Source organism: Rhinolophus ferrumequinum, chromosome 19 (assembly GCF_004115265.2).
Source record: "Rhinolophus ferrumequinum isolate MPI-CBG mRhiFer1 chromosome 19, mRhiFer1_v1.p, whole genome shotgun sequence".
NCBI classification, from domain to species: domain Eukaryota; kingdom Metazoa; phylum Chordata; class Mammalia; order Chiroptera; family Rhinolophidae; genus Rhinolophus; species Rhinolophus ferrumequinum.
In genome coordinates this window covers 29,136,373-29,162,718 of record NC_046302.1, presented here as the reverse complement: position 1 = coordinate 29,162,718, position 26,346 = coordinate 29,136,373, and the positions used below count along the sequence as shown (strand labels likewise).

Genomic DNA, 26,346 nt, shown 5'->3' with positions numbered 1-26,346 from the left:
AGCTAGCATTACATGTGGCCATTAAATGAAATTATTTTTTATATGTAACTCATTTTGTCTCTCTGCCCCACCCTAACCCTTACAAATAGATCACAGTCATACTGGAGGGGTGAGGGGAGAGAGAGAGAGAGAGAGAGAGAGAGAGAGAGAGAGAGAGAAGGAGAGAGAGAGAGAGAGAGAGAGACAGAGAGAGAGCGACAGAGAGAGAGAGAGAAGGAGAGAGAGAGAGAATTGGAGGAAGAGGCCACTTTTTCTTATTTCCTCCCTTCACATTTTGATCACTCCTGTAGGAAAATGCATTGCTACCCCCCACCCCCACCCCCAAGGCTCACGACAGGCCATGTGTCCCAGGATACTGGCTCTAGTCTTGTTTTGGATATGTGGATCTAAGGAGAGGGGGTTGAGAAATTAATTTTGGGAATGAGGCATGTGGAACCTATTTTGATTTTAGTTTTTTTTCACAACTAACGTCTGAGTTTGTCAGGCTTCCCAAGTTTAGACACAAGCATCTGCAGAAGAACAGCCCTCCGTAGTGGTTGACTACTGTCTGCAGCTCTGTAAGGAGGCTCCATTTGGCTTAGATTTACCCCAAACCCATTTTGAAGCTGAACCTTTAAAAGCCCTTCCTGACTTAAGTTACCATCTTTATGCCACTCCCTAAAGAAATCCAAACGCAACTGGAAATTCCACCTTCAATATAAAATATTCCGAAAATTCAACCGACCCCATGCCAGTGAACTCCATTCAAACATTTTACCCTGACAAGTGACAATTACACCACCTATAGTGATGAGTATCTTTCTTCTCTCTCAGAATAATTTCTGTTTTCAACATGTTCCGTCATCACTCGGAGAAGTAATCCACCTCCAACAGTCGAAGATAAATACATGCAATTCACCCTTCACCCAGTTTCACATACAGGAAAACAAAGAACAGGCTGGAAAAGAGGTATAAAGAACATGGCTATTTTTCGTTTACCTGGGGAACTTATTTCTTTGAACTTGGGCACATACAGATTTCTGAAACCCTTATAATAATCTATAACCTAACTGGTTTCTTAAGTAATTAAAATTATTAATGCTTCATAGGAAGTCATATCCCGCTGGCCAGGAGTTACTTTCAAAGTGTCAAAAGCCATTGTTTGTATTAGTCTCCATATATGCCAAGGCGGGAATAGTACCTATGAAACAGAAGAACACCTTTCTTTACGAATTATTGGATTTATATTTGGCCCAGTTCAAGGTCTCACCTTTAATTCCCATCTCACAAGGTGATCTTTGGTTCAAGTTTTTAGGGTCCTCAAGGTTGGCCTTTTCCTACTAGCAGGTAAGGGGAGATGCATTATTTAAAACATACTCGTAAACACAGCATTTTAGTCAGAAGAATTTTGTCTTTTTCACAGAAATAGCCATTTTGTAAACACTTCTAAGCATCCAAAAATATTATGAAAGCGTTTAAAGATTTAGCCAATCATTGGTATAATAATGAATATTTCCTTCTTTTACAAGCAACACCTTTCTAAAACAACCTGTACTCGTAAATATTTGGAAGAAAAAAAATCTTACATTTATACCTGCAGATCAAATACTGAGGCAAATGAAGAAATCCCAAAAGTTGTTCTCAAGACCACTTCTGCACTAGAATATGTACCATCAACCTGAGAGGGAATGAAGAGATTCAGTCCCACAGCAGACATTCCCTTAAATGTGCGAGTCCTCCTCTGAAAAGCCTCATACCACCACCAATAGATTCTGCCTGAGTGCCTCGTCCTGGCTTCCTCCTAACAAAAGGCTGATGTGAAATTCCCCAAGGCTGTCCCTAATAATGAACTGGGCATCAGGAGGGAGTGACACATCAATGTGTCCCCTGAACCAGAAACTTCCCTGCTTTTCAGCTGTGCATAATTCATTCTCTAGATTCAATACCGCGAGGGGTAGGATTTAAACACTTCACCAAGGAAAGAATATCTCCAGATAATTCTCGATTCATCACTTTCTCTTTATTGGTGACCTGAAAGGTGGGGGCAGAGAGACGGTATTTGTCTGAGAAGAAGGACCAGGATGGAATGAAGTGGGAGTCAAAGAGCGTATCTTTGAAAGACAGACCTTGACAAGATGAAATTCCTTGGAGAGACATTACGGAAACTGTATTGAGTTTCATTTAAAATTGGGTATTAAAGCTCCCGTTGAACTTGTACAAAAATGGATGCATGCATGGATTCTACGGCTGGGATGGGAATTTAAGAGATCATTTACTGTCTTCAGGTAATAACAACACACTTGAGCTGCCGTGGGAAGATGTGCATCTGTTTTATTTTTGCAGGGCTCTATGACTCTGGTATGCGATTAGGCAGACAATGCAAGACTAACTCCTCCAGGCATGACGTTCCCCATAGAGCTGCCACAGGAGAGTTGAAGGGCCTCCTAGGGTAGCAGAGGTCTGAGTGCCGTGCTGACTTCCGACAAGGATGGCAGAGAAACATCAGGACATGCCCACAATTATAAAATACATATATTTTACTAAAACACAGGTATTGATAATGCTATTTTTTTCCTCAAAATTGGGCTATTCACAATTTCAAGCCAGTGAAGAAAACCAACGTAAAGAACTTTAATACTAAGCTGCTTAGAGAAGCATTGACTAAGACAGGAGTTTTATCAGAGGGTAGACTTTGCCTGCTCTTTATTCCAGGCTTTTCTAGGTGGCCTACCATTGCAATTATTAATGTGCTCTTCATTGTCATTCGCTGCTTAACGATCATGTTTTTAAAATGGGCATAAAGTTCCATTTAGGTCTTGCAACCAGAAGTCCTAACTTCAGCTAATAACTGTCACCTCCCAGAGAGAATGAACAGAAAACAATATTCTTTTTTAGGATGACCACCCCTTTTACCATTAACTGTTATTCTTTAAAACAGAAAGATGAAGCTCTTTCTTGCTGTATCACCAAGTAGTCCAAGAACCATTTTTAAAAATTAGAATATGATTAAAATACACAGATTTCTCCAACTGCCTGCAAAAGGAAGATTCCATAACTAGCCCTGAAAATCCACCTCCATTTTAATAGCTTTGTCATTATCTGCATTAATCCCATCAGATATTAATCAGTAGGTGGCTTCACTTGACTACCCACAATATTGTCAGTAAATGCAACCGAAATGCAACTTTCAAAACAACGCATATAGGTTTGGGTTTATTTTTTTTTTTAAACTCAGAATTATTCTAACAAGTTAATAGCAATCGCCCTGAAATGACTTGGAAACTTGGCTCTTATCCAAGAAATGAAGAAATTTTGGAATTCTATAAAAGTTCTTTGTGGCATTCATAATGTTCACTGATATGAACGAAACTCAGCTGCATGTAATGAAACAGTAAAAGGCTAAGGCCACACACACACACACACACACACACACACACACACACACAACGAGCCTACCTTTCTTCATAGGGTCAGAAATGCAGCTGATTATATTGGCCTAAATGTCCATCTGTTTCAAACAGTGGGTGGCTTGGTATCCATGCTCTGAAAATAATTTCGTTGACCCGGAGCTCATTCCCATGCCATAGAGCTTGGCTGGTCTCCGCGGGCACCAGCTTTGCTCAGAGCTCCCCCCACAACTTGGCTCGGAGTACGTCTACTCCCTCTTGACCATATGCCTTCTGTTTACTTTCCCAGCCCTACTTGGCCCTGTTCCCTCTCACCCTGACCTTAGCTCTCTCCCATGATCCCAAGTCATTTCCAGTCAGGCCCCGAGCCTCCCCCAACTCCCACATGACCCTCAGTCAACCTTTCAGGGCACGAGAGCTGCTACCACCATGATGAGTGGTCATGTCAGCTGTTAATCCGCCTCGCATAAAACGGGGTGCGACACGGAAACCACCAAAGTGTCCTTCGATAGATGACTGGATAAAGAAGTTGTGGTATACATACACAATGGAATACTATTCTGCCATAGAAAGGATGAAATAGTGCCATTTGCAACAACATGGATGGATCTTGAGATTATGATGCTAGGGGAAATAAGTCAGACAGAAACAGTCGAGAACCGTATGATTTCACTGATATGTGGTATATAAAACTGAAAACAACAAAAGAACAAGACAAACAAATGAAGAAACAAAAATTCATAGACACAGACAATAATTTCGTGGTTACCAGAGGGTAAGGGGGGAGGGGGTGGTAGATGAGGGTAAAGGGGATCCAATATATGGTGATGGAAGGAGAACTGACTCTGGGAGGTAAACACACAATGTGATATATCAATGATGTATTACAGAATTGTACACCTGAAATCTATGTAATTTTACTAACAATTGTCACCCCAATAAACTTTAATTTAAAAAACTGTGTGCATAAAATATAGCAGAAGTGTGGCAACTGAACAAACATGCCACCACTAGGCAAAGACCTGTGGTGGGTAAATTTTGTTGGGAGTGCTCTCCACCTCCTGGTTCTGGGCTATTTTGTACTCTTGCTGGTGTTGGTTCCTCCTCGGGTACTTAACTACTTCAGTTGTTCAGAACTACCTTCTCTAAACCTTCTTATAGTGAAAAAACAAACGGAGAATGACAGCTTCAAAGTTAATCCTTAGGGATAATCAGGCTCCAGTCCTTATGCAAAGGAAGAGGTCATGCCCAGCACTTGGCACCGTTGACTGCACCTCATGCTTCGGGTTGAGTTCAAATGTAAACTCCTGAGCTGGTGCTCCCTGATCACACTCTGAAGAGGTCTTCTCCAGTTGCTCCCACATCATACTGTTGGTGATACTAACACAATCTGTAATGACCTCATTTGTTTATTGTCTACTACCTGCTGCTCCCATAATGTAAGTTCTATGAAAGCAGGTACTTTGGAGATTATATTTTGTTTACTGCTGTACCTCCTGTGTCTAGAGCGGTGCCTGGCACATTAGTGGGTACGCAGGTAAATAAATGCCAAATGAATGTATGTGTGGGAGTTTTGTGTGCAGGGGAAATTCACAGCGTTCCTGAAATCACACCACATAAGGAATTGCAGGTATGTGTCTCTAGTGCTATGTGAGATGGTTGGGAGGGAATACATTAGGGTTGAATAAACTGAAGAACTTTGTCCTCTACGTCTAAAAAAAGAAGTACAGAAATGTGTCATTCTTCATGTCTCCAACACTGACGTGAGGAGGTCACTGGCTGTATTTTGGATTCATGAGAGCACTGATCTACGAGTCGGGGCACTAGCTCCAGAGTTACCATCAGCTGGGGCTCCAGAGTTACCATCAGCTGGTTGGGTAAACCTGGGCACAAGGGACTCACCTCTCTGGTCTCTATTTCTTCAGAGTAATAAGTAGTTACTATGCATTTTCTCATTTAGTCTTCACAACTATGTCATAGCTACTACTTTTATGCCATTATGTAGGAAAAGAGAGGGACACTTACCCAGTCGCAATTATTAAGTGGAACAGCTGGGATTTAGACCTAGGAATGATTCTAGGATTCTTACTCTCAACCAAGTCCCTTTTTGCTCTTGGTTTTTATTATGTGATGAAAGCAAGTAGGAAGAAAAAAGAACTCCAAATGAGGACACAATTGTGGTCTTCAATAAAACCATTTTCCTTTTTTAGTTCTATCAATGCCCCATTTTGCATTTTCACTTTAACCAAGATGATTTGGTCATTGCTAGCATTCGTTTGGAAGAAGAGCTTGAAATGTAGAGATTTGGGTGACTAGTTTTTTGGCTCAAAAATCTGCAGCTGTAACATATAAGCCATGCTAATATTTTAGGAATCACCACATTTTTACATTTCCAGTTACTACATATTTTGGACTTAAATCTCAATTTGCTTTTTGTGTTACTTTAGTCAAAATGCACAAAGATCACATTCATTACTGCTTATAATTTTTTCAACACTAATAAAAGACTTCAGATTGGTATCTTGTCCTATGTATTTAGAAAAATCTATTTCTTTAAAAATAAATAAACAAATCTCCTGGTATCTCATGCTTACAGATTGCTGCCTATCCAAAGTTCTGTATTTACATTATGGTAAAATTCATTTTTAAACTCATGAAAACATTTTGAAATGGAAATGGAAAGTGAAGTATTAAAAAAATTAAGCCTGAAAGGATGAGTGAAGTGCAGGCCAGTGTTAAAATTTATTCGAGTGAATTTAACTCTAAAATGGGTAATGTAAATGCATATCCCGCTAGCCCTGTTGGTGCTATCTCCTCTTAAATCTTTCCATAGCAGACTCTGAAACAAAATGGCCAATTTCAAATTGTAACACTGTAACACTGAACTTCTTAAATACTAGCTTTAGTTGACAAGATACTGATCAACTTCTACTTCAAACCCCCACCCCAACCCAGAGCACATCCTGCAAAAGACATACAAGATGGCTGTACATTGTGAGAACAGGAAATGAAATTTCGGTTATTGCTATAGCTGAGCTAAGATTAGCAATGTTCAGCCAAATTAGTGTAGCAATGGGGAAATGCTATCCAAACCAGGAGTACTATCTCATCACCAGTTCCCCAGGCTACTGTCCCCAAAACTTCCTTTCCTAGCTGAAATGATTCATTTTGGCAAGAGAATGGATTTCCCTCTATCTTCCTATAATTTCACCCTACAGTGGAGTTCATCCTTCTGTCCCCTTTCGTAGTTTCTTGCTATTTTTGTTTGAACAACCATATACCAGTCCTATCTTCCTTGTATATTGGATTGGAAGAAGAGGGGTTTTTTATTGTTGTTTTGTTTTGCTTTGTTAAACCAGTAGACTCATTTACCATTTTTTTACTGGAATGAAGGATGAAGAAGGGACTGATAGACTTCTGCATCAGAAGTACTCAACAGCCCCCAACAAAAGTCAACTTACACACACACACACACACACACACACACTTAACTTGCTGTACCTGTCTGTTGTCTTATCTACTGCCTTGTTACATATCAAAAGTTAAGTTGAAGCTTCCTTCTTTGACTATGCAGGTCTCTGTTATGAGGACTTACAGGAGCAAAAGTCAATGTAATACACTGTTGTAGTTTAACAACTGTGGGGGACTGTAGTCACTACAGAATTGAGAATGCTTTGTTAAGCTTGGGATACTCAAAGACAGGAAAATAACTGATTAATGAGTATTCAGCAATAATTAAGGGAAATGAAATTATTTATGAGAAGACCTTATAAACTATTTGACTAAATAACTAGAGATGTTACCATAGACAAAAATGTCCAAAGAATAAGAAGGGTCAGAATTTCCAGTCAAGATGGCAGAGTAGGTAATCGCTGTCCTTGCTTCCTCTCATGAACACATCAAAATTACAATGAAACTACACAACCATCATTGAGAATCGCCTGAAGTCTAGCTGAACAGAAGTCCTATACCTAGGGACATACAGAAGAAGCCACATCAGGACTAGTAGGAGGGCGGAGACATGGAATAGGTTGATTGCACAACCGCGTGTGGCAGTTAAAACTCGGGAGGGATATTTTGGCTGCAGAGGTGCCCCCTGAGGAGCAAGGGGTCTCAGCTCCACACCAGGCTCCCCAGCTCAGGGTTCAAGTGCCGGGGAGAGAAGACCTTAGACCTTCTGGCTGTGAAAACCAGCAGAGATTGTGGCTGAGTAAAGCGATGTCAGCTGGAGTCCCAGGCGCTCCTTTTAAAGGGCCTACACGGACTTACTCATTGACACACTCACTTTCTCTGAGTTACAGCACTAGGGCAGCAGCTCCAATGGTGACAGGGACATACAGGGAGGAACTGAATTATCTGGCTTTAGGGCAAGAGCTGGAGGGGCAGCTTTCTCCCGACAGATGCTGGGAGATGCCACAGTTTCTTTATTGAGCCCTCCCTCCTCCCAGTGTGCACACTTAGGGGGATGCCATATCTGAGTCACCATCAACCTGGCTAACACTGTTCACCCCACCCTGATGATTCACTGAGACCCTGGCCCACCCAACTTGTGGGCCCACTCAAGCCTCTTCCAGTGGGTTTTCCATAAAAATGGCCTGTCTTGGCTCATGCTGTGGACTTTTTTCATAAAATCTCTCACAAGTTTACAAACCCCAAACAAGGAGCATCTGGCCTCTTTGCTATGCAGTCCTGAGCTAGCACTAGTGGCAGCTGACCTTGGTTCACAGCTTAGCCTCTCCCAGCCACCTCCAAGCCTAGCACAGGTGGCAGCCATCTGTGGATTGCTTTGTGGCTCCATTCCAGGAAGCTTTGGGGGCCAGCATGGAATGGCTTTGGACTGAGTTGGATGGCTTTGGACTGAGTTGGAGCACCACCTGGCTTCCGCCACGGATGGCACATGAAAAACACAAACTGAGCAGGCACCAGAGTCTTGCTAAAGCAAATCCTGTTCCCCAGGGTCAGCTCCCGAACAAAAGCTCCTCCACTGTAGTCACAGCCAGTCCTTACAACCAATTGGCCTGAAGGTAATTCCCTCCCATTGCCGTACAAACAGCAACCAAAGCTCAACTACAACAGGAGGCACACACAACCCACACAAGGGACATACCTGCGGCAACTGGCTCAGGTGACAAGGGAGACTGTGCCACTGGGCCTCACAGGACACCTACTACATAAGGCCACTCTACTAAGACCAGAAGACATAGCAGCCCTACATAATACATTGAAACAAACACAGGGAGGCAGCCAAAATGGGGAGACAAAGAAACATGTCCCAAATAAAAGAATAAAACACAGCTCCAGAAAAAAGAACAAAATGGAGACAAGCAATCAACCAGACGCAGAGTTCCAAACACTGGTTATAAGAATGCTCAATGATCTCAGGGAGACCATCAACAGAGAAATAGGAAGCATAAAATGGAGATGGAAACCATGAAAAAGAACCCGTCAGAAATAAAGGATACAATAACGGAAATGAAGAATATATTACAGGGAATCGACAGTAGATTAGATGAAGCAGAGGATCCAACCAGCAGTGTAGAAGGTATCAGAAAACACCCAATTAGAACAGCAAAAAAAATAAAAGAATCCAAAAAAATGAGGAGCGTTTAAAGGGCCTCTGGGACAACATCAAGCATAAAAACATTCAAATCATAGGGGTACCAGAAGGAAAAGAGAGAGATCAAGGAATTGAAAACCTATTTGAAGAAATAATGACAGGATATGTCACTAACCTGGCAAAGGATATAGACATACAAGCCCCGAAAGCACAGAGTCCCAAACAAGATGAACCCAAAGAGGCCAACACCAAAACACATCATAACTGAAATGCCACAACCTAAAGACAAAGAGAAAATCTTAAAAGCAGCAGAAGAAAGGCAGTTAGTTACCTACAAGGGAATTCCCATAAGACAATCAGCTGATTTCTTAACAGAAACTTTGCAGGCCAGAAGGGATTGTCAGACAATATTCAAAGTGATGAAAAGTAAGAATCTACAACCAAGATTACTCTACCCAGCAAAGCTATATTTAGAATCAAAGGACAGATAAAGAGCTTCCCAGATAAGGAAAAGCTAAAGGAGTTCATCACCATCAAACCAGTAATACAAGAAATGTTAAAAAATAAAAAAGAAAGAAATGTTAAAAGGACTTCCTTAAGATGAAAAAGATCAAAAATATAAATAATAAAATGGCAGTAACTACATATCTATCAACAATTACTTTCAATTTAAATGGATTATATGCTCTAATCAAAAACACAGGGTGGCTAAATGGATAAGAAAACAAAACCCTTACATATGCTGCCTACGAGAGACTCACACACAGACTGAAAGTAAAGGGATGGCAAAGTTATTTCATGAAAATGGAAACAAACAAAAAGCTGGCGTAGCAATACTTATACCAGACAAAATAGACTTCAAAACAAAGTTTGTAACAGAAGACAAAGAAGGCCCAGTGATTCCACTTCTGGGTATTTATCTGAAGAAACCCAAAACGCTCCTTCGAGGGAATGTGTGTATCCATATGATCATTGCAGCATTGTTTACAATGGCCAAGATGTGGAAGAAGCCTGGTTGTCTGTCGATGGATGAATGGATACTTATATACAATGGAGTATTACTAAGCCATAAAAAAGAAAGAAATCTTGCCATCTGCAACAACATGAATGGACCTAGAAGGCACGATGCTGAGTGGAGTTAAGTCAGACAGAGAAAGGCAAATGCCATATGATTTTACTTATGTGTGGAATCTGGAGAAAAGAGTAAAAGAACAAACAAATCAGAAACAAACTCACAGATACAGGGAATATTTTGAGGGTTGCCAGATGGGAGGGGTTTTGGGGGGAATGGATGAAAAAGGGGAAAAGATTAATAAGTACAAATTGGTAGTTACAAAATAGTCATGGGGATGTAAAGTATAGCATAAGGAATATAGTCAATAATATTGTAATAACCATGTATGGTGTCAGATGGGTACCAGATTTATCGGGGTGATCATCTCATAAGTTATATTAATGTCTAATCACTATGTTGTACACCTGAAACTAATAGAATATTATATGTCAACTGTAATTGACAAATAAAAAATATTTTTAAAAAATAATAAGAAGAGTGAGTGGATGAAGGTTAGTTCAAGAGTGGACATGTGTTAAAAATTACCCAGTATTTCAACCGATTTGATGAAATTTGGTAAAGTGCCTCCCCATTCTGCCCCAGTGCCTCGTTTCCAGGTTCCTAGAATTAATTTGACTTAGAGACTAAAACATATTTAAAAATTAGATCTGAATTCAGCAATTGAGTATGATTATAACATTTTTTTTTTGGCTCCCCAGACTTAAACCAAAGGCCTTACTGGTTGACCTATGTCTCAGAGACCTATTTTATTTTACATTACTTCAACTGTAGCTATTGTTATAATTAATATAAGCCTAATAAACCATACCATAAAAACTGACTTGTTATGTATATTTATGTGTGTATAAATGCTACAAAGGATTATTTTAAATTAAGAATAAAATAGAATAGTTTGATGAAACAAAGAAAACAAATGCAAGGTAGGCTGCTAGTTAAAAAATAACCTACTATTTTTTAAAAAGGAAATGTCAAAGAGCTATCTTTTATTTTTAAAACTATTTTTATATTAATAAAATGGTAAATTTTCACTACAGAAAAAGTGAAAAATAAAGATAAAGACCTCTTTAATGTGTGTGGGGGGGGTATATGTATATGAATTTTATACACACATGCTTATATGTATAAATGGGTTTATACATACACAGAGGATTTAATACGTAGTGTCCCCCCCTGAATTCATGTCCACCCAAAACCTCAGAATGTGTTCTTGTTAAGAAATAGGGTCTCTGGAGATGTAATTAGTTAAGATGAGGTCATACTGGATGAGGGCCCTAATCCAATGACTAGTGTCCTTATAAGAAGGCCATGTGGAGACACAGAGAGACACAGATACAGGGAAGAAGGCCACGTGATAATAGAGGTAGAGAATGGAGCAATGTAGCTACAAGCCAAGGAATGCATGGGGCCACCAGAAGTAGGAAGAAGCAAAGACTGATCCCCTCCTAAAGCTCTCGGAGGGCCCACAGCCCTGCCAACACCTGCATTTTCAGACTTCTAGCCTCCACAACTGTGACAATAAATTTCAGGCCACCTAATTTGTGGTAATTTGTTATGGCAAGCCTAGGAAACCAATACAATACATATACATGTTAGTACTAATCAGCTTGTTTCTCTTAACATATTGTGCACATTTTTCATTTCTTCTTCATGTGTAACATTTGCACTACATTTCATTATGTAGGTATACCATAATATACTTGATGTCAGAATTTTATGTTAATAATGTTTAATTCCAAGAACTTCTAGTTTGGTCATTTCCCCTCTTTTTCAGTTAATTATCATTTCAAAGCAACAGAACTGATAGTCACTTGAATGCTAAGAATGACCCAAATCATTGTTGGCTTACATAAAAAGACATGGACATTTTTCCATGTCCTACAATTCTTCAGGTGGTTTTGCAGGGAGGTTTAGTTGTTTACTAGTTAGAGTCATTAAAGCCAAATGGACATCATCAGTTCTGAGCTCCCTTGTTAACGGGAAAGCAAGCAATCATCTTATTAAAAAAAGCAAAACACATCGTGTCCTTGGCCATCATAAACTAAGGGAATCACAGGATGTCCGGTCTAACGGTATTTGGCTTCCTTTCACGGAACAACCTCAATTAAAACAAAAAGAACACTCTTAACTCTCAACTGATACTCCAGTGGCAGCGACCTGCTCAGTCCCAACCAGAAAATAATCAGAAAATAATCACCTATAACCTAGATAGCAAGAGATTACTGCCATCATGGAAACAGTAACTCAGCTGAAATTTGGCCTGAAGGTTTTGCAATAAATGGTAGATGAAATAAGTTGCACTCTCAAAATCTACTAGTAAGTAAGCCTAGGGCATTTGTGAAATCATTAATACCTTGTATTGTGTAATATCTTTGGATTTTGAACATATGTGGCTAAGAAATTTGGCTTTTACCTGGAAAGATTCTGGAAGCCACGCATCCCCACCTTCTCAAAACTCACATGGTCCCGCAGCAGATCCTTTTAGGTAAACGCAAGACTTTACTGGGCTTTTGTTTCTCAGTTTCTAAATTATGCTTAAGGCAATTTCTCTAAGGGAGAAATTGTCAGGAGTCAAACTGGCAAATAATAATACAGCCAAATTAGAAAGAAAGATACTAGAGAGAGGAAGAGTTGGGAAGAGTGCCTCAGAATTTTTTTTTAAAAAGGAAGGTAGGGCATCCAATGCTGTAATTATTATGGGCAAAATTTTGAAAGCTTGGAAATGATCCTTTGCTGCCTTTAAAAAAAAGAAAGCATTTCTACACACATTTTCATCTTAAATTTAATAGTGGAAAATCTGATCTAGCGTTAAGGTGACACTAAATACAAAGAAAAGAATGTCTACATAATTACAGGGCTGTTCTCCATAGAAATAAAAGAGTATCTCCTATCTATCAAGAACCCAAAGAAAATCTAGCTACCAAATTTAACTGTTTCATATCAAACTTTTAAAGTAGGTTTGGTGTTGTTTTGTGTGTGACCTAAAATAATGATCCTGTTATTACTGGACAGTCTATTCTTAATATAACCATTTTATATGTACTTTCTGAGAGCTGGACCTAATTGCTAGGAAAGGCACTGTGGACAAAGACCAGGGAGAAATAACTATTCTTTTTCTTGAGGGGTTTATATTTAGGTTAAGAACACAAGATAAAATCTAAGTCAAGACGATATTATAGTATCCAGGATATATTTTTTATAATCTTCTTATAACAATAAGATAAACCACTTGATTTTTAAAAAATGGGCAAAAGATGTGAACAGATGCTTCACTAAAGAAGATACACAAAAGACCAATAAGCACATGAAAAGATACCTAACATTTTAATCATCAGGAAAATATAAATTAAAATCTCAATGAGATATTGCTACACATCTGTAAGGATGGACAAAATTTAGAAGACTGACAATACCAAGTGTTGCCAGGGATATGAAACAACTGGTACTCTCATATTCTGCTGGTAGGAATTTAAATGGTACAACCACTTCGGACAATTATTAGCAGTTTTTTAAGTTTCTTTTTTAATTTTCTAAAATATAAAAATAATTATTTATTTAAGTATAGTTGGTATACATTATATCAGTTAAACAAACAGCAACTATATTACCAAAACATTCCACTACTAGGTATTTACCCCACAGAAATGAAAACATATGCTCCCACAAAGACTTGTACATGAATATTCATAGACTTTATTCATAATTGTTAAGAATTGGAAACAACTCAAATGTCCATCAACTGGTGAATGATAAACAAAATATGGTCTAGCCATACAATGGAATACTACTCAGTGATAACGAATATTGAACTGCTGATAAACCAAATATGGACGAATCTCAAAATCATAATGCTGGAGTAAAAGAAGTCAGACACAGAAGAGTACAATCTGTATGATTCCATTTACATAAAATGTAATCTAGACTATGGTGACAGAAAGCAGAGCAGTCGTTGCCTGGAGCTGTGGACAGATGAGATATGAACTTCAAACGGTACCAGGAATCTTTTGGGAGTAATGGCTTCAAGGGCATATACACTACCAAGACTCTCTGAATCATACACTTTAAATGGATGCAGTTTACTGTATGCAGATTAATTTTTAATTAAGTTGATGGGAGACTAAAGTATAATTTGTTTGAATTTTTTCCACATTCAATTTGGACTTTTAATGAACATCTGCTATGTTCCAGGTACTTTCCTGAAGACACAAAGATCACAGATTATTACAAAAATAGGGTAAAAGAGTAGATTGAAACTACAAGCAATGATACTAGCTAACATTTTTGAAGGCATTTGCTTTGCACCAGTCACTGCTTGGTATACCTTACATTCCGTATCTCATTTAAATCCTCATTAAGAACTCTGTGAGGTTGATGCTTTTATTAATATTATTCCTATTTGCACTTTAGGAAAATGAGCTTTGAGAAGCTAAAAAATTTGCCCTAGATCACACAGTTAGAAAAGGGTGGAGCTGGGATAGAAAAGCCTCACACCAGAGCTCAGGCTTTGCCATTACACTGCACGGCCTCCCCAAGTAGCAATCTGAGGCTTGAAGAATCCCAGTTGGCCCTAATGTGGGTAGGAATGGAGGGCTGCTGCAGGCTCCAGGCCATATTTTCGGGGTAAGCCAAGTTTTGAACTGGAGTTGAGATAGCAGTGACATACTCATCACACAAGCTGGAAACAGTCACTGCTGACATCTTAAAGTCCCTAGTATGGCAATGCTACCTGCCTGTCAGAAATTCCAGTGAGAGAAAAACTGGCTTCCCAAACACCAAAACTGCTTTTGAATTTATTATGTGCTGCTAGCCTCCCTGAGGGATTTTGGAAAGACTTACAGGTGCTCACTCTCTCCCGTGGTTCGGGCCCAGCCTAGCTGGTGGATGATTCATCTCTTTCTCCTTTCCCCAGGAGAACAAATATTGGAGGGACAGATTTACTCTGACCCCAGAAGGAGAAAGAGAGGGAGAGAAAAGGGAGGAGCAAGGGGCTGGCACATCCACCCCAAGAAGCCCTCACCCTGTGCGGGGCTCATCCCCCTCCATGCTGCATACACCAATCACCCTTTCTTCCGCTTCCTCCTCTTCTAACAGACACGGTCAGCTCACAAACTCCACAAGCTTTCTGTTTCATGGGTATTGATGGTGAGCAGGTCCCTATAGCTGGGATAATGTATTCAAAGCTCTCCTTTTGTTGATTCTTAATTGTTGAGTCTCCATGGGGATTCACTCAGCCTTCACCCAAACCAGTGGGTGAGGGGGCTGGAATAGAGGGTATGGTGAATGCGGATGGCTTGTTTCCTGGCCAGTGATGCACTAGCACTATCTGCAGCAGTCACAGGAAGGCCAGATATTGCTTAGTAACTTCCATAAGGTGGAGGTTAGGTGAAGACTTAGGGGAGGCCAGAGGACTGCAGTAGAGTGGCTAAAAAAAATGGCAATAACCTGTCACCTCACTGTTTTAGGGCCCCACACAGTACTCGAGACACAGAATGTACTCAAAAAACAAAAAGAAAGAAAGAAAGAAAGAAGAAAAGGAAGAAAGAAAACAAAAATTCAAAGATATCGAAAAAGAATCCTCACAGAGGATTATTTTGCAGTTTAGTGCAAGATTCATGGTGCATACTAAGCAGGCTGGACACCTCTCTCTCTCTCTCTGTCTCTCTCTCTCTCTCACATACACACACACACACAAACCACACAGAGGAGGCAGCTCCAACGTAGTATGGAGAGAATGAAACAAAATAAGGACTATGGATTGCGATACGTGAAACCTCAAAGAGCAGATGCTATAGAAGCATATTTCATTTGTGATTTCCGATGTTGGTTTAATGTAAGAGTGGTACTTGAATTAGGCAAATTTTTAATATCATCCATGTGACTTTAGTAAAGTCCATGAATATTTGGAGATGCTTTCCAATATACTTCAGCATGTAAAACTCGTTTTTAAAATTAAGACTCTATGAAAAGGTACACTGGACTTATCCAGTTCCCACCATTATTATTAGTTTATAACCTTTCAGTTTCTCCAGGCACATCAAGTAAATATGAATACATACTCTCATTTTCCTCACTTTTTACATAAAAGTAAGTATACTGCATACATATTATTTTTTACCTAGTGATGGTCAATACAAATATAAAAAATTGCGGGATCATAAAAGATCAGCTTTTGGGCCGGCCCGGTGGCTCAGGCGGTTAGAGCTCCATGCTCCTAACTCCGAAGGCTGCCGGTTCGATTCCCACATGGGCCAGTGGGCTCTCAACCACAAGGCTGCCAGTTCAACTCCTCAAGTCCCACAAGGGATGGTGGGCTCTGCCCCCTGCAACTAAGATTGAACACGGCACCTTGAGCTGAGCTGCCTCCCGGATGGCTCAGTTGGTTGGAGCGCATCCTCTCAACCACAAGGTTGCTGGTTTGACTCCCGCAAGGGATGGTGGGCTACGCCCCCTGCAACTAGCAACGGCAACTGGACCTGGAGCTGAGCTGCGCCCTCCACAACTAAGACTGAAAGGACAACAACTTGACTTGGAAAAAAGTCCTAGAAGTACACACTGTTCCCCAATAAAGTCCTGTTCCCCTTCCCAGCTTTTTACTTTTTTCCTCAAGTGACTTTTTGTAAGAAAGAAGTAAACTTCCCACCATGTAGGTCACTCAATAATGCTCAAACTGGTGCCTCAAGGCTATATTAAAACTTATACCCAGAGGTCACAGTTAGGGACACACACTCAAATGTTTTTTATTCACATGCTGCATTTCTGAAAGCTTTTGAAAATTACAGGAGTGATAATTTTGCCTCTGCCAGGTATCAGCACAGTAACCACAAAATTACTTTACTGGGGTCAGATGTGGGTACCTCTCCATCTCGGATGCCTCCCATCAAGCACTCCTCCTTCCCTGCCTGTTGTCCCGGACACTAGAGGCTTTTCAAGGAGAGGCTGTACATTATTTTTCTTTGTATTCCAAGTGCCCAGCATGGAGTTTGGCATATAGAAGCAAGACAGTAAGTTTACTGAAAGAATAGATTCTTAAGTGCTTAAGTGACTGCCAAAATTGTGGCTTAAATTTTAATATAACAATAATTGTGTAATTATTTAAAGAGTGGGAATTAAAAACATTTTCTTTTTTATTGTAAGCAGCCTGAAAACATGTGTTGGCATTCTAAAATCATGAAAAGGAAGTAGATTGGGGTGGGGGAGAGGAGCCCATTTTTGAAACTTCAATTTCTCCTGATTTGCTGAGCACCAAATGCAAACCTTGCAGGAAATCATGGTGGGCTCTTAAAGGAAGGGATACTGTGGTTGATAATCAAAGTAAAACTGAACATAAGAATGCTTCTCTGAGTTGTTAATGCATTTTTTGACAAATTACCTCTTAGGACTTTGCCCAGTAGGCTGACTCTAAAGAACAAGGAATTAATGGATTTATAACAAAACAAAAATATTACTTCTAAGAAGAGTAAAACAAGAATACAGAAATCTAAGGTGTACCTCATGTGAAAAGCACTGTTATTTTAGGATTATGGAACGGCGAACACACACTGGCCATAAACTTCAGGACCAATCCTGTATGCAAGATCACAAATTTTATAGACTTCCACCAATGCACACTATATTATTTATAACATGTACTCTTTTCTCTCAAATCTCTTACCCTATTCCACTTCGTTTTCAAGTCATGGCCCAAATCTGGTTCTTTTGGCACATTTTACCTGTCTGAAACAAATGAGGTCTAGAAATAACAGGAAGACGGAAGACTGAGCTCTAGCCGTATTTTCTGTACCAGATAAATTACACAAAAGGACACCATCACTAAAAGCAGCCATCAACTTGACCATGATATGTATGTGTATGTGTATATATATATATATATATATATATATATATATATATATATATATATCTCAACATCTTTTGCCCCTTTAGAAAAAAATGCTTTCAGTAAGAAAGTTTGCCCTGATTCAAGTGAGTAAAATCCTAATTAGCCTGGGAGAGTTGACACTGAAAATGCACAAGATTTTTTTTTTTTTTTGTAACCTACTAAGATACTAAGAAGTTATTTCTTGGTGGCCTATAAAACTGTTTAATCTTTATCTTACTAATGATTTATTTTCATTAAAATCAATGAGCATTTTGAGAATGCATTTAACAAAAACATTTAGGAGAAATTTCTTTGTCATGCTATAAGGAGAAAGTTGTATAATTTCAATTTTGGCCTATTATATGAATTGTAAGTTTCCACTTTGAAAGAATTCTCTCCACATGATATAAATCCCAAGGGCCCAAAAGACCAAGATAAACAACCAGTGTTTTAAAATGAACTAAGAAACAAAGTTCAGATGATACCAATGGGTTGTGCGTGCAAAAAGGGCCGCTGGAATAGTGCTTGAGATGTGAGATGAGTATGACATATCCAATTTGGTATTACAGAGGCTGACTGCTGAAAGATAGCCTGAAGTCAGGAACACGAAACCATTCTAACATAGATGTATATTCTAACATATTTCATTGTGGAAAAAGTTCCTTTCAACAGGAAAGGAACAAATCAATTTTTCCTTTAAAGTGAAACTGACAAAACTCGAAAGTAAACAAACCCACACAATCCAAGTTAAACTCTCAGTCCACTCCAGAGCCTGCCATCAAGGTGATCACCTTCCAGCTGTCACAGAAACTGGCACTGGACCCACAAAGAGCACCCTGAGCGGTCTCATCAGTCATGTCTGCATGTTTAATGGCATTAAGTGACTCAGGAGAATCCTTCACAATGAAGTACCAGACACCCTGCTTTTGAGTTTGGAAGGATTAGACTAGGGTACAGACGAGCCACCCCTTGAAGTTATGCTGCTAGCTATGAAGTGGGCTTCTGCAAGTTTAGAAGCCAAGTACTGTCTGAGCCAAGTACCAGTCCTGGTATGGGGTGAAGAAGCACTGATTGCTTCCGCTTGGTGAAAGATGCCTTGAGCCAGGGAAAATCTATCTATCTTGTCTTGATCCTTCCACTGAGGCTTGAAAGAGTTCTCTCATGGTGAATTAAGGATTCTCTAGTACTTCTGGACTCTGCAGGGTAGGGCACTGTTGGAACTCCATTTTCCTTTTAATTCTCATTTCAAAACAGGAGATCAATTCCAGCGTGCACACTTCTGTTTATATTACGCTATTTTTCAATTAATGAGCTTTCAATGGCTTTCTACTTTCAAATTCTGACCACCCTGCCTGCCTTTCAATGCTCCTGCCTTATTTTCCACTACTGCCCAAAGTGCACTTTGCCAGGACAATGACAGATAATTTCTGATTTTAAGACTACACTCTTTTCACCAAAATGTTTGGTCTTCCACTGTGTCCTTTAGCTTCCTACAGTATACTGGCCTTGAGGGTATCTTTTTCTACTTTGAGTCACTGTGGGCTCAGGAAATGCAAACCGCTTTTGTTATCAGACCAAGCCAAATAGTCACGAGGTAAATTTCTTACAAAATGAGCAGCTCACACATCTGACTTTGCTAGAATTCGAGGACCCGGAGCGGCATCTAGCAGAGAGAAAGCTTGCCCAGAACAGAGCCTTAAGTATTTGTCGAACCAATTCTCCAAACCAAATGGAGTATTTAGGTTAGTACCAGTATTTCCCCGTCCATTACTCTAAGGGATTATTCATCGCAGCTTCAAGAGGTCCCCATAAATATAGAAAAGATACCACCTATGGAAATCAACCTCCTACATTCACAGGACCATCTCAAACCAGTTTTGGGCTAAGATAATACTCCGTAGACAGATACCGGTGACAGCCACTGCGGAGCAGGGGTGAGCTCACCAGGGGCACTAAGAAGACCATCCCCTTAACAGAAACTCTGACAAAGAACCCCGAAAAGACATTAAAAAATATTGGGTACCTAATAATCAAAGGATCAAGTAACCCTTTGTTGTTTTTTTTTTTTAAATACTAAGAAAAATTAAGGACAAAAGTCACTATCTTCAAAAACCTCCTAGGACAGTAGTAAACCCAGATGATACTAATACAAACATAACGGAGGCATATGAAGCTAGATTTTTGCTGTCTACAGCTACTGTTTTGGGGAGTATGATCTGAAATCAACTTTCTGGTTTAAAGTGAGCCATGTTACAATAGCTTCTATTAAATGGAACACATTTTCAAGACTCTCTTACTCATACACATACACACATGCACAATTTTTCTTTTTGTTTTTCTTGACAGAAGTTCATTTTTCAAAGTTTGATGTCAGAGCCAACGTTGTAGGCTTAAGTTCTCGTTTTGCTTTTCTTTACAGTCCATTTCCTGGGGCCAAGTAAATTTTTTTTTAAAAATATTCAGAAACATACGCTACTGTAGTTGCATGTTCAAACACCCACGTGGAAACAGTCCTCTGGACTTATACATTCATTCTTAAAAGCCTAGAGTATGCAAACAAAGATGCGGTGGGCAGAGGGCCAGTTAATAAATCTCATTTCCTACTAGCATCTGCATGAAACAGCCATAGGGAGTAACCTCTCAAGGGAGAGCCAGAGCAGGACTCACTCACTCTGTGAATTAAACAGTGTCACCTCAAACGGCCCACACTACATTTATATTATTTTAAGCGGCTCTTAACATGTATGGATTTCCAGGGCTCATAAATGCAACGAGGAAGCTGGGGCTGAGGAGGCAGGCCATCACACAGTAGTGGACATGAGCCATGGAAACATCCGCATGGCTCTGCTGAGCCATTTTTACACTTGCTCCTTTCAACTGAATTAATGACTAATGGAAGGGTAATTTTCTAAAGGAAACTTGCTCTTCTAACCAAAGTGCACACTGGTTTCAATAATGATTTACTATCCACTCTACTCCAGGCTGGAAAAACGGGCTCTGTTTACACTCAGAGATACCTGGGTTAAGATATCTGGGTCATGAATCATATTTGACCCTTATTTATAAACAATCTGGTGCAAACGTTATAGCAATAATGTCTCCTGCTGGGAAGAGTGACTGATTGCTCAGTGACAGTGCTCGGAAGCAATGGCTAGTTCTCCAGCTGTACTCTCCCCTCCTCTCAGCTGTACTACCAGCCAGGTGAGGGGTGTTCTTGTTCTGGAGTTCCTAAAAGAGGACCCCTTTCAATAATTACAGCAGTCTTCTTATATTTACATAGTTTTTCTTTTAAGAAAGTCTTTGTTTTAAATGTTTGAAGTTAAGTTCACAAAAATTTTCTGAGAATGAAATGAGATATCTTACATGTAATGAGCAAATGTAGATTTCTCTAAAAAGATAAAGGACTTGCTGGAGGGCCTACCTAGAAGTCAGTAAAGGAACCAGAAAGAGAATTCACTCTGATCATCCCAGGGCTCCGGGCTTACCCAGGCTCTCCATGGTCCTCAAACAGAACTCTCAGACACATCTCATTGGTGGGGAATATACTGAACCTACCGCTGAAGTAAAACTCACTTGGTTATACCTCTACTCTGGCTTTCAAATTGCCTTCCAAGTTTGCTCAGCAATTAAATGGCAATATTGTTCCAGCCTCAGGATGCCAAAATAATTACAGAACAGTTCCTGGATAGAAAAATGTGTCACGTTTTCCCTTCCCTATACCCTACGAAAAAATAAGTGGTAGTTATGAGACACTGGTCATCCACTTTGGAAGAAGGGCAGACGGAGGAAAAGATCAACTGTGTCTGTTTCCATGTGCACCCTGTGTATAATATAATACGAATGTAATTTTGGAGGCTTCCCTCTTCATTTAACCGATGACATGTCTCACTATAGTGTCCAGTAATCCTATTAGATAAAGTAGGAATACAATGATGCTCATAGTGACTTAAGAATTTGTCCAGTCAGTTCTTTATTCAAATTCAGTTGTTTTTCACATAATTTCAGGTACCATCATAGGGACTAAGAGAGCACTGGAAATAATTCAGGAAATGGAAATAACTTGGAATGAATTAAAAAGGTAAATAAAATTTCATTTTAAAGCAGTAATTCATCATCAAAAGGTAACATTTAACCTTTCCACAAGTGATTTTCCACTGCCATTTCAGTTAGTTCATATGACTAATAAAACCCAAGTGGGCCATATCCTTTAGCTCACATGGTAAAATTCGAACTCCATCTTAAAAGCAACTGCTACCTACATGGCAGAGATTAAATTATTTAAGAAATGAGGGCTTCAAATGTATTACTATAAGAATAGTTCAAATAAGTGAGGTTTAAAAGCAACTCAGGGTTGTTGTTTTTAATTCTATTATAGGCCTCAGAATGTTCACAGAGATAGGTGGAGGAGTCAGGGAGAGAAGGGACAGAACTTTCCCAATCACAAGAGTCTCCAAAATGAGAGTCCCAAAACTGTGGACCAATTTTGGTGTATGTTAAGTGAATAACAAGGTTTTTGGACTCTGTAAGGATGCCATGCCAACATATTAGTTGCAACCACAAGGCATGAGATTTTGGTGACCTCATGGGTACAGCCAAAATTAACTCCAAGTATTTGTGTAACTGCCAGAGATGACAGAGTAAAGGTTGCTTATCACTTTTTTTTTTTTTAAATTCAACAAATAGTGGTTCTTTGGTCAAAGAGAGAGGAAGTGGAAGCAGAGTACTTTTAGTCTTATTTTATAAACATACAACATTTATACTCATAGAATATTCTACCCATAATACCATCTGAATGTTTAGATGAAGGCATTAAAAAAAAAAGTTATTTCCTGTTGCTCACTGGCTGAGAGGATGCGCTTTAGAGGTATGTGTGCTCTGCCTCAAAGCAAAAGCATTGTTAGTGGTTATCAAGGTAACATTTAAAAATAACTACCCCAGTACAAAAGAACTTCAGAGGAAATATGAGTGAAGCTATCAGTCTCCCTTCAAGTCTGGCCTTGAGCTGCATTAGACTCCAGCGGCATTCTCAATTACATTGTTATCCTTATCAAACAATGCAAACAATTTTAATGAGCTTATCTACTAGAACATATTGCCAGATATGCTAATGTAAAAATGATGCCAACCATACAGGCTGACTCATTAATCAAAAGTCTCACAATATAATGACCAAGATCAGCCCCATCCTCAAATCAGACCTCAGCAAAATACCAGGAATTACCTTCCTACTGTAAGTAAGAAGGGCGGGCTCCCCTATCCATGCAGAGGCCATAAACTCCTAAGAAAATGCATAACAGCACCCAGTTCTTTTCAGGTCCATTGCAGTCCAGTCTCTTTCTAATAAACCTTGGATTCTGTGGAGAAAATTTTAGTGAACGCCTGACACCATGACCTCTGCTGTCAATCCTTGCACCAATCAGCGAGCAGAATTCTTACAAAGCTCCATCAATCTGGTGGTTTAACATCACAGACTGCAGCTTAATCTAGAGGATTCCATCTTTCCTGCACACACACACCAGGGCAGGCAGAAACATTTTCCTCGCCATCCTCCTGTTCTCTGCCTTTAGGCACAGACTACCTAATGGTTCCTTTAAAATCTAAAAGGGAAGGAGCAGAGGAAGTGCTACAGCCTGTGTCCCTTTGGAGAGGGGGGAAAATTGCTTGCATTTTTATCAATGTGGAAGGAAAGAGATGGAGGGAGATCCCTTGCAGGCAGCAAACCTATTCACAAAATGCTTTCCATCTGCAATCGTGGAGCCTCAGTGCATACCCAACATGACACATGGAAACGGATAGCAAAAAATCACAACCGCCTTTACAAACGCACGTCTGCAGCCTGGTCCGGAGGCAGTGTCTGCTCCATTATATAACGGGCTGGATTTCCGCGCGCCCCCGCCGAGGTCCCCCGCCCAGCGCCGCTCCCAGTGCCAGTCTCATTACCTGTAGGAACGCTCCCCGCGCACGGTGTGCTTCCGGAAAGGAATGATGGTCCCGTTATCCTGGATGATGTCGTTGTTGTTCTCGCCATTTGGGGACAGGGTTTGGGTCGGACCAGGCATTGGCGCACTCCCGAAGAACGGAACAAACAGCTGTGGGCCGGCTGGTGAGGAAGGTGGCTGTGTCTTGCCTTCCCGCTCGCCTGCTCCTCGCGCAGACCGTGCCCGCCGCCTGTAAGCTCCCTCGCCTCTCTGCTCCTGCTCCCACCCCGCCCTCCTGCGTCCCGCCCTCCTGGCTGCTGACGTCAAAGCGCAGGCAGCAGCACCCTGGTCACGTGTCCAGGCCTGTCACCATAGCAACTCGCTAACTCATCATCTCGGCTCAGTTCGCACAGGGCCGCGGCGTGACCACGCCAGCAGCTCCAGGCAGGCACCGGGGCAGGCCTACATCTGGTATGTAAAAGCCCAGGCCACCCCCAGTCCCCCTCCAGACTCGCCTGGTCTGAAAACCAGCTCTTCCTCTAACCATTTCCTTTCTGACCCATGCTCCAACTGCAGCTGTGTACACAAAAGAACGATTCAGGCAGAGGGGTGTGGGAGACCCTTTAACTCTTTCAATACCAAGTCCTTATGCCGTTAAAATTAAATTCAGTCAGGTTTCAGAAAAATATAGTTAAGACCTGGTGGCCTGCTTCTAGAAAACGTATCAGACTCAGGGTTTAGAATTTCCAGTTTCCTCCCCCATTCTCCAAACAGTAGCAACGTTCTCCCCAAAGGACGCCCCAAACCTGAAAACCTGAAAGGAAGCTGTATATTCCTTTTAATCAATGTAGACTTGACTTTAATAATGTAAAGATTACAGATTGCAAATGAAGAGATTTGCTGTACAAAAGAATCCCCAAAGAGGGTTTGTAAAAAAGACAACTACCATCTTAGAACATCATGGTTACCCAAGACTCTCTAATTCAAATTCTTATATTGCCTCCTGATACAAATAATTAACTCTTTGTCATTTATTTCATTTTTATTTGAATTAAACAAGTGAACACCCAATTTAGTATTTGGAAGCTCTCAATATTCACGATGTCCTAGTCTACCATTGCAATGCAGTTTTCAAATACACTGGCTATGAGACAGGTACTATTATTATCCCTATTTTAAAGATGAGGAAACTAGTGAGATTAACTTGCTCAAGGTCACACAGCTAGAAAGTGTAAACTGGAACTTCAAAAGAACATGCTTTATCAATGTGATTGGACAGCGGTGATCTATATTTAATGTGAGCTCATAAATATTGTATTCAAAGAATCAAGTACTTTATGTACACTCTCAACATGACCACTGTGAAAAGAGAGCTGTAAATAGAATTGCCATTACTGTGCAAAGTCTATGGATTAGATTGTAAAGTCTAAACAGACCCCAGATGTGTCCAGTGCTTTCCTCGAGAGAGGAGAAGAGAATTTGAAGGATTCTTTGCTTATCAAAAGTGGTCTCTGACCTTTTGTGGGGTGGGAAGGGAAGAGAAATTGGGGTGTAAAAGATAGCATAAATATATGTAGCAGAGAGTACTAGGCTATCTGGCTCACCCCTTCAAATCATTGTGTGGTTCATAAGCTTTATCATTTTATGATACAGATATTAAAAAGAAGTAAAAATTTTGTCATTCCTGACAATTCTCCAGCATTTCTCCCTGGTAATAAGTTATTTCTGGCATCAAGCTACTAGAATTAGAATCAAACGGTTTACAACCCAGATGGTAATGATATTCTCAAACAAGGGGGCATTTTTTTCTTATACAAGGGGGCATTTTTTTCTCATTTTGGGCTATATTTTAATAATTTTATTTTCTGCTTCTCCAGTGAATTCACATTATACAAATCACATTATATGGATTTCTTCATCCATATCTCAGTTTACACAAGAATTTTTTCTCATACAATCAGGATCCAATTCTGACCTAAGACTTACAAAGTACACAGCTAGATCTAAGAGATTCATTCACACCATGCCTCACATTGCACAGTGAGCTGCAGGGTCTTGAGAGTGTAGTCATTGCTAAAAGGAACCATGCTTCCTCTTACTATTTCTGGTGCTGGATCCATAGTTGTCAATTTCCTTACTAATTTGTTCTCTTTCACAAAAGCTTCCCCTTTCTTTGGGGACAGTCTGAAGATGAAAGGCACAGTCTACAAATCAAATATTTGATATTTTCAGAGTACGCCCTCTCATTTTGGGTTCTTTAGCATAGCTTACTTTTCCATGATCCCATATTTAAGTAATAGGTTAGACAATGATTTTATCATGGGGACAAAATTTGTCAGAATTTGAATGTATAACTCATTGATTATACCAACTAATTTTGTGGAGCGAATACTACCACAAAATTGTTTCTAGGCTGCTCGTGAACAACAGGATTATGGTCAAGAATTTGGGTTAATGGGCTAAAAGGCGAAGTGTAGTCAGTCAGGTGAAGGAGGTATCTAAGAGCCCTTGTAAATCTTCCTCTAGAACTGCTCTGAGCCACATGACTATAAAGG

The 26,346-nt window shown here is 40.0% G+C and overlaps 1 protein-coding gene across 3 annotated transcripts in view; it reads right to left on the bottom strand.

The window, feature by feature from the left end:
- MAPRE2 (microtubule associated protein RP/EB family member 2) overlaps positions 1-26,346 on the bottom strand; it is a 142,149-nt gene that overhangs the window by 65,015 nt on the left and 50,788 nt on the right. The window contains exon 1 of one of the 3 annotated variants that reach the window (XM_033087318.1): positions 23,814-24,075. The exons of the other annotated variants lie outside the window; for them this stretch is intronic. Within the exon in view, the coding sequence (XP_032943209.1) occupies positions 23,814-23,932 (119 nt within the window). The 5' untranslated portion in view covers positions 23,933-24,075. Of the gene's footprint in view, positions 1-23,813; positions 24,076-26,346 lie in introns of those variants that run through there. 3 annotated transcript variants of the gene reach the window in all.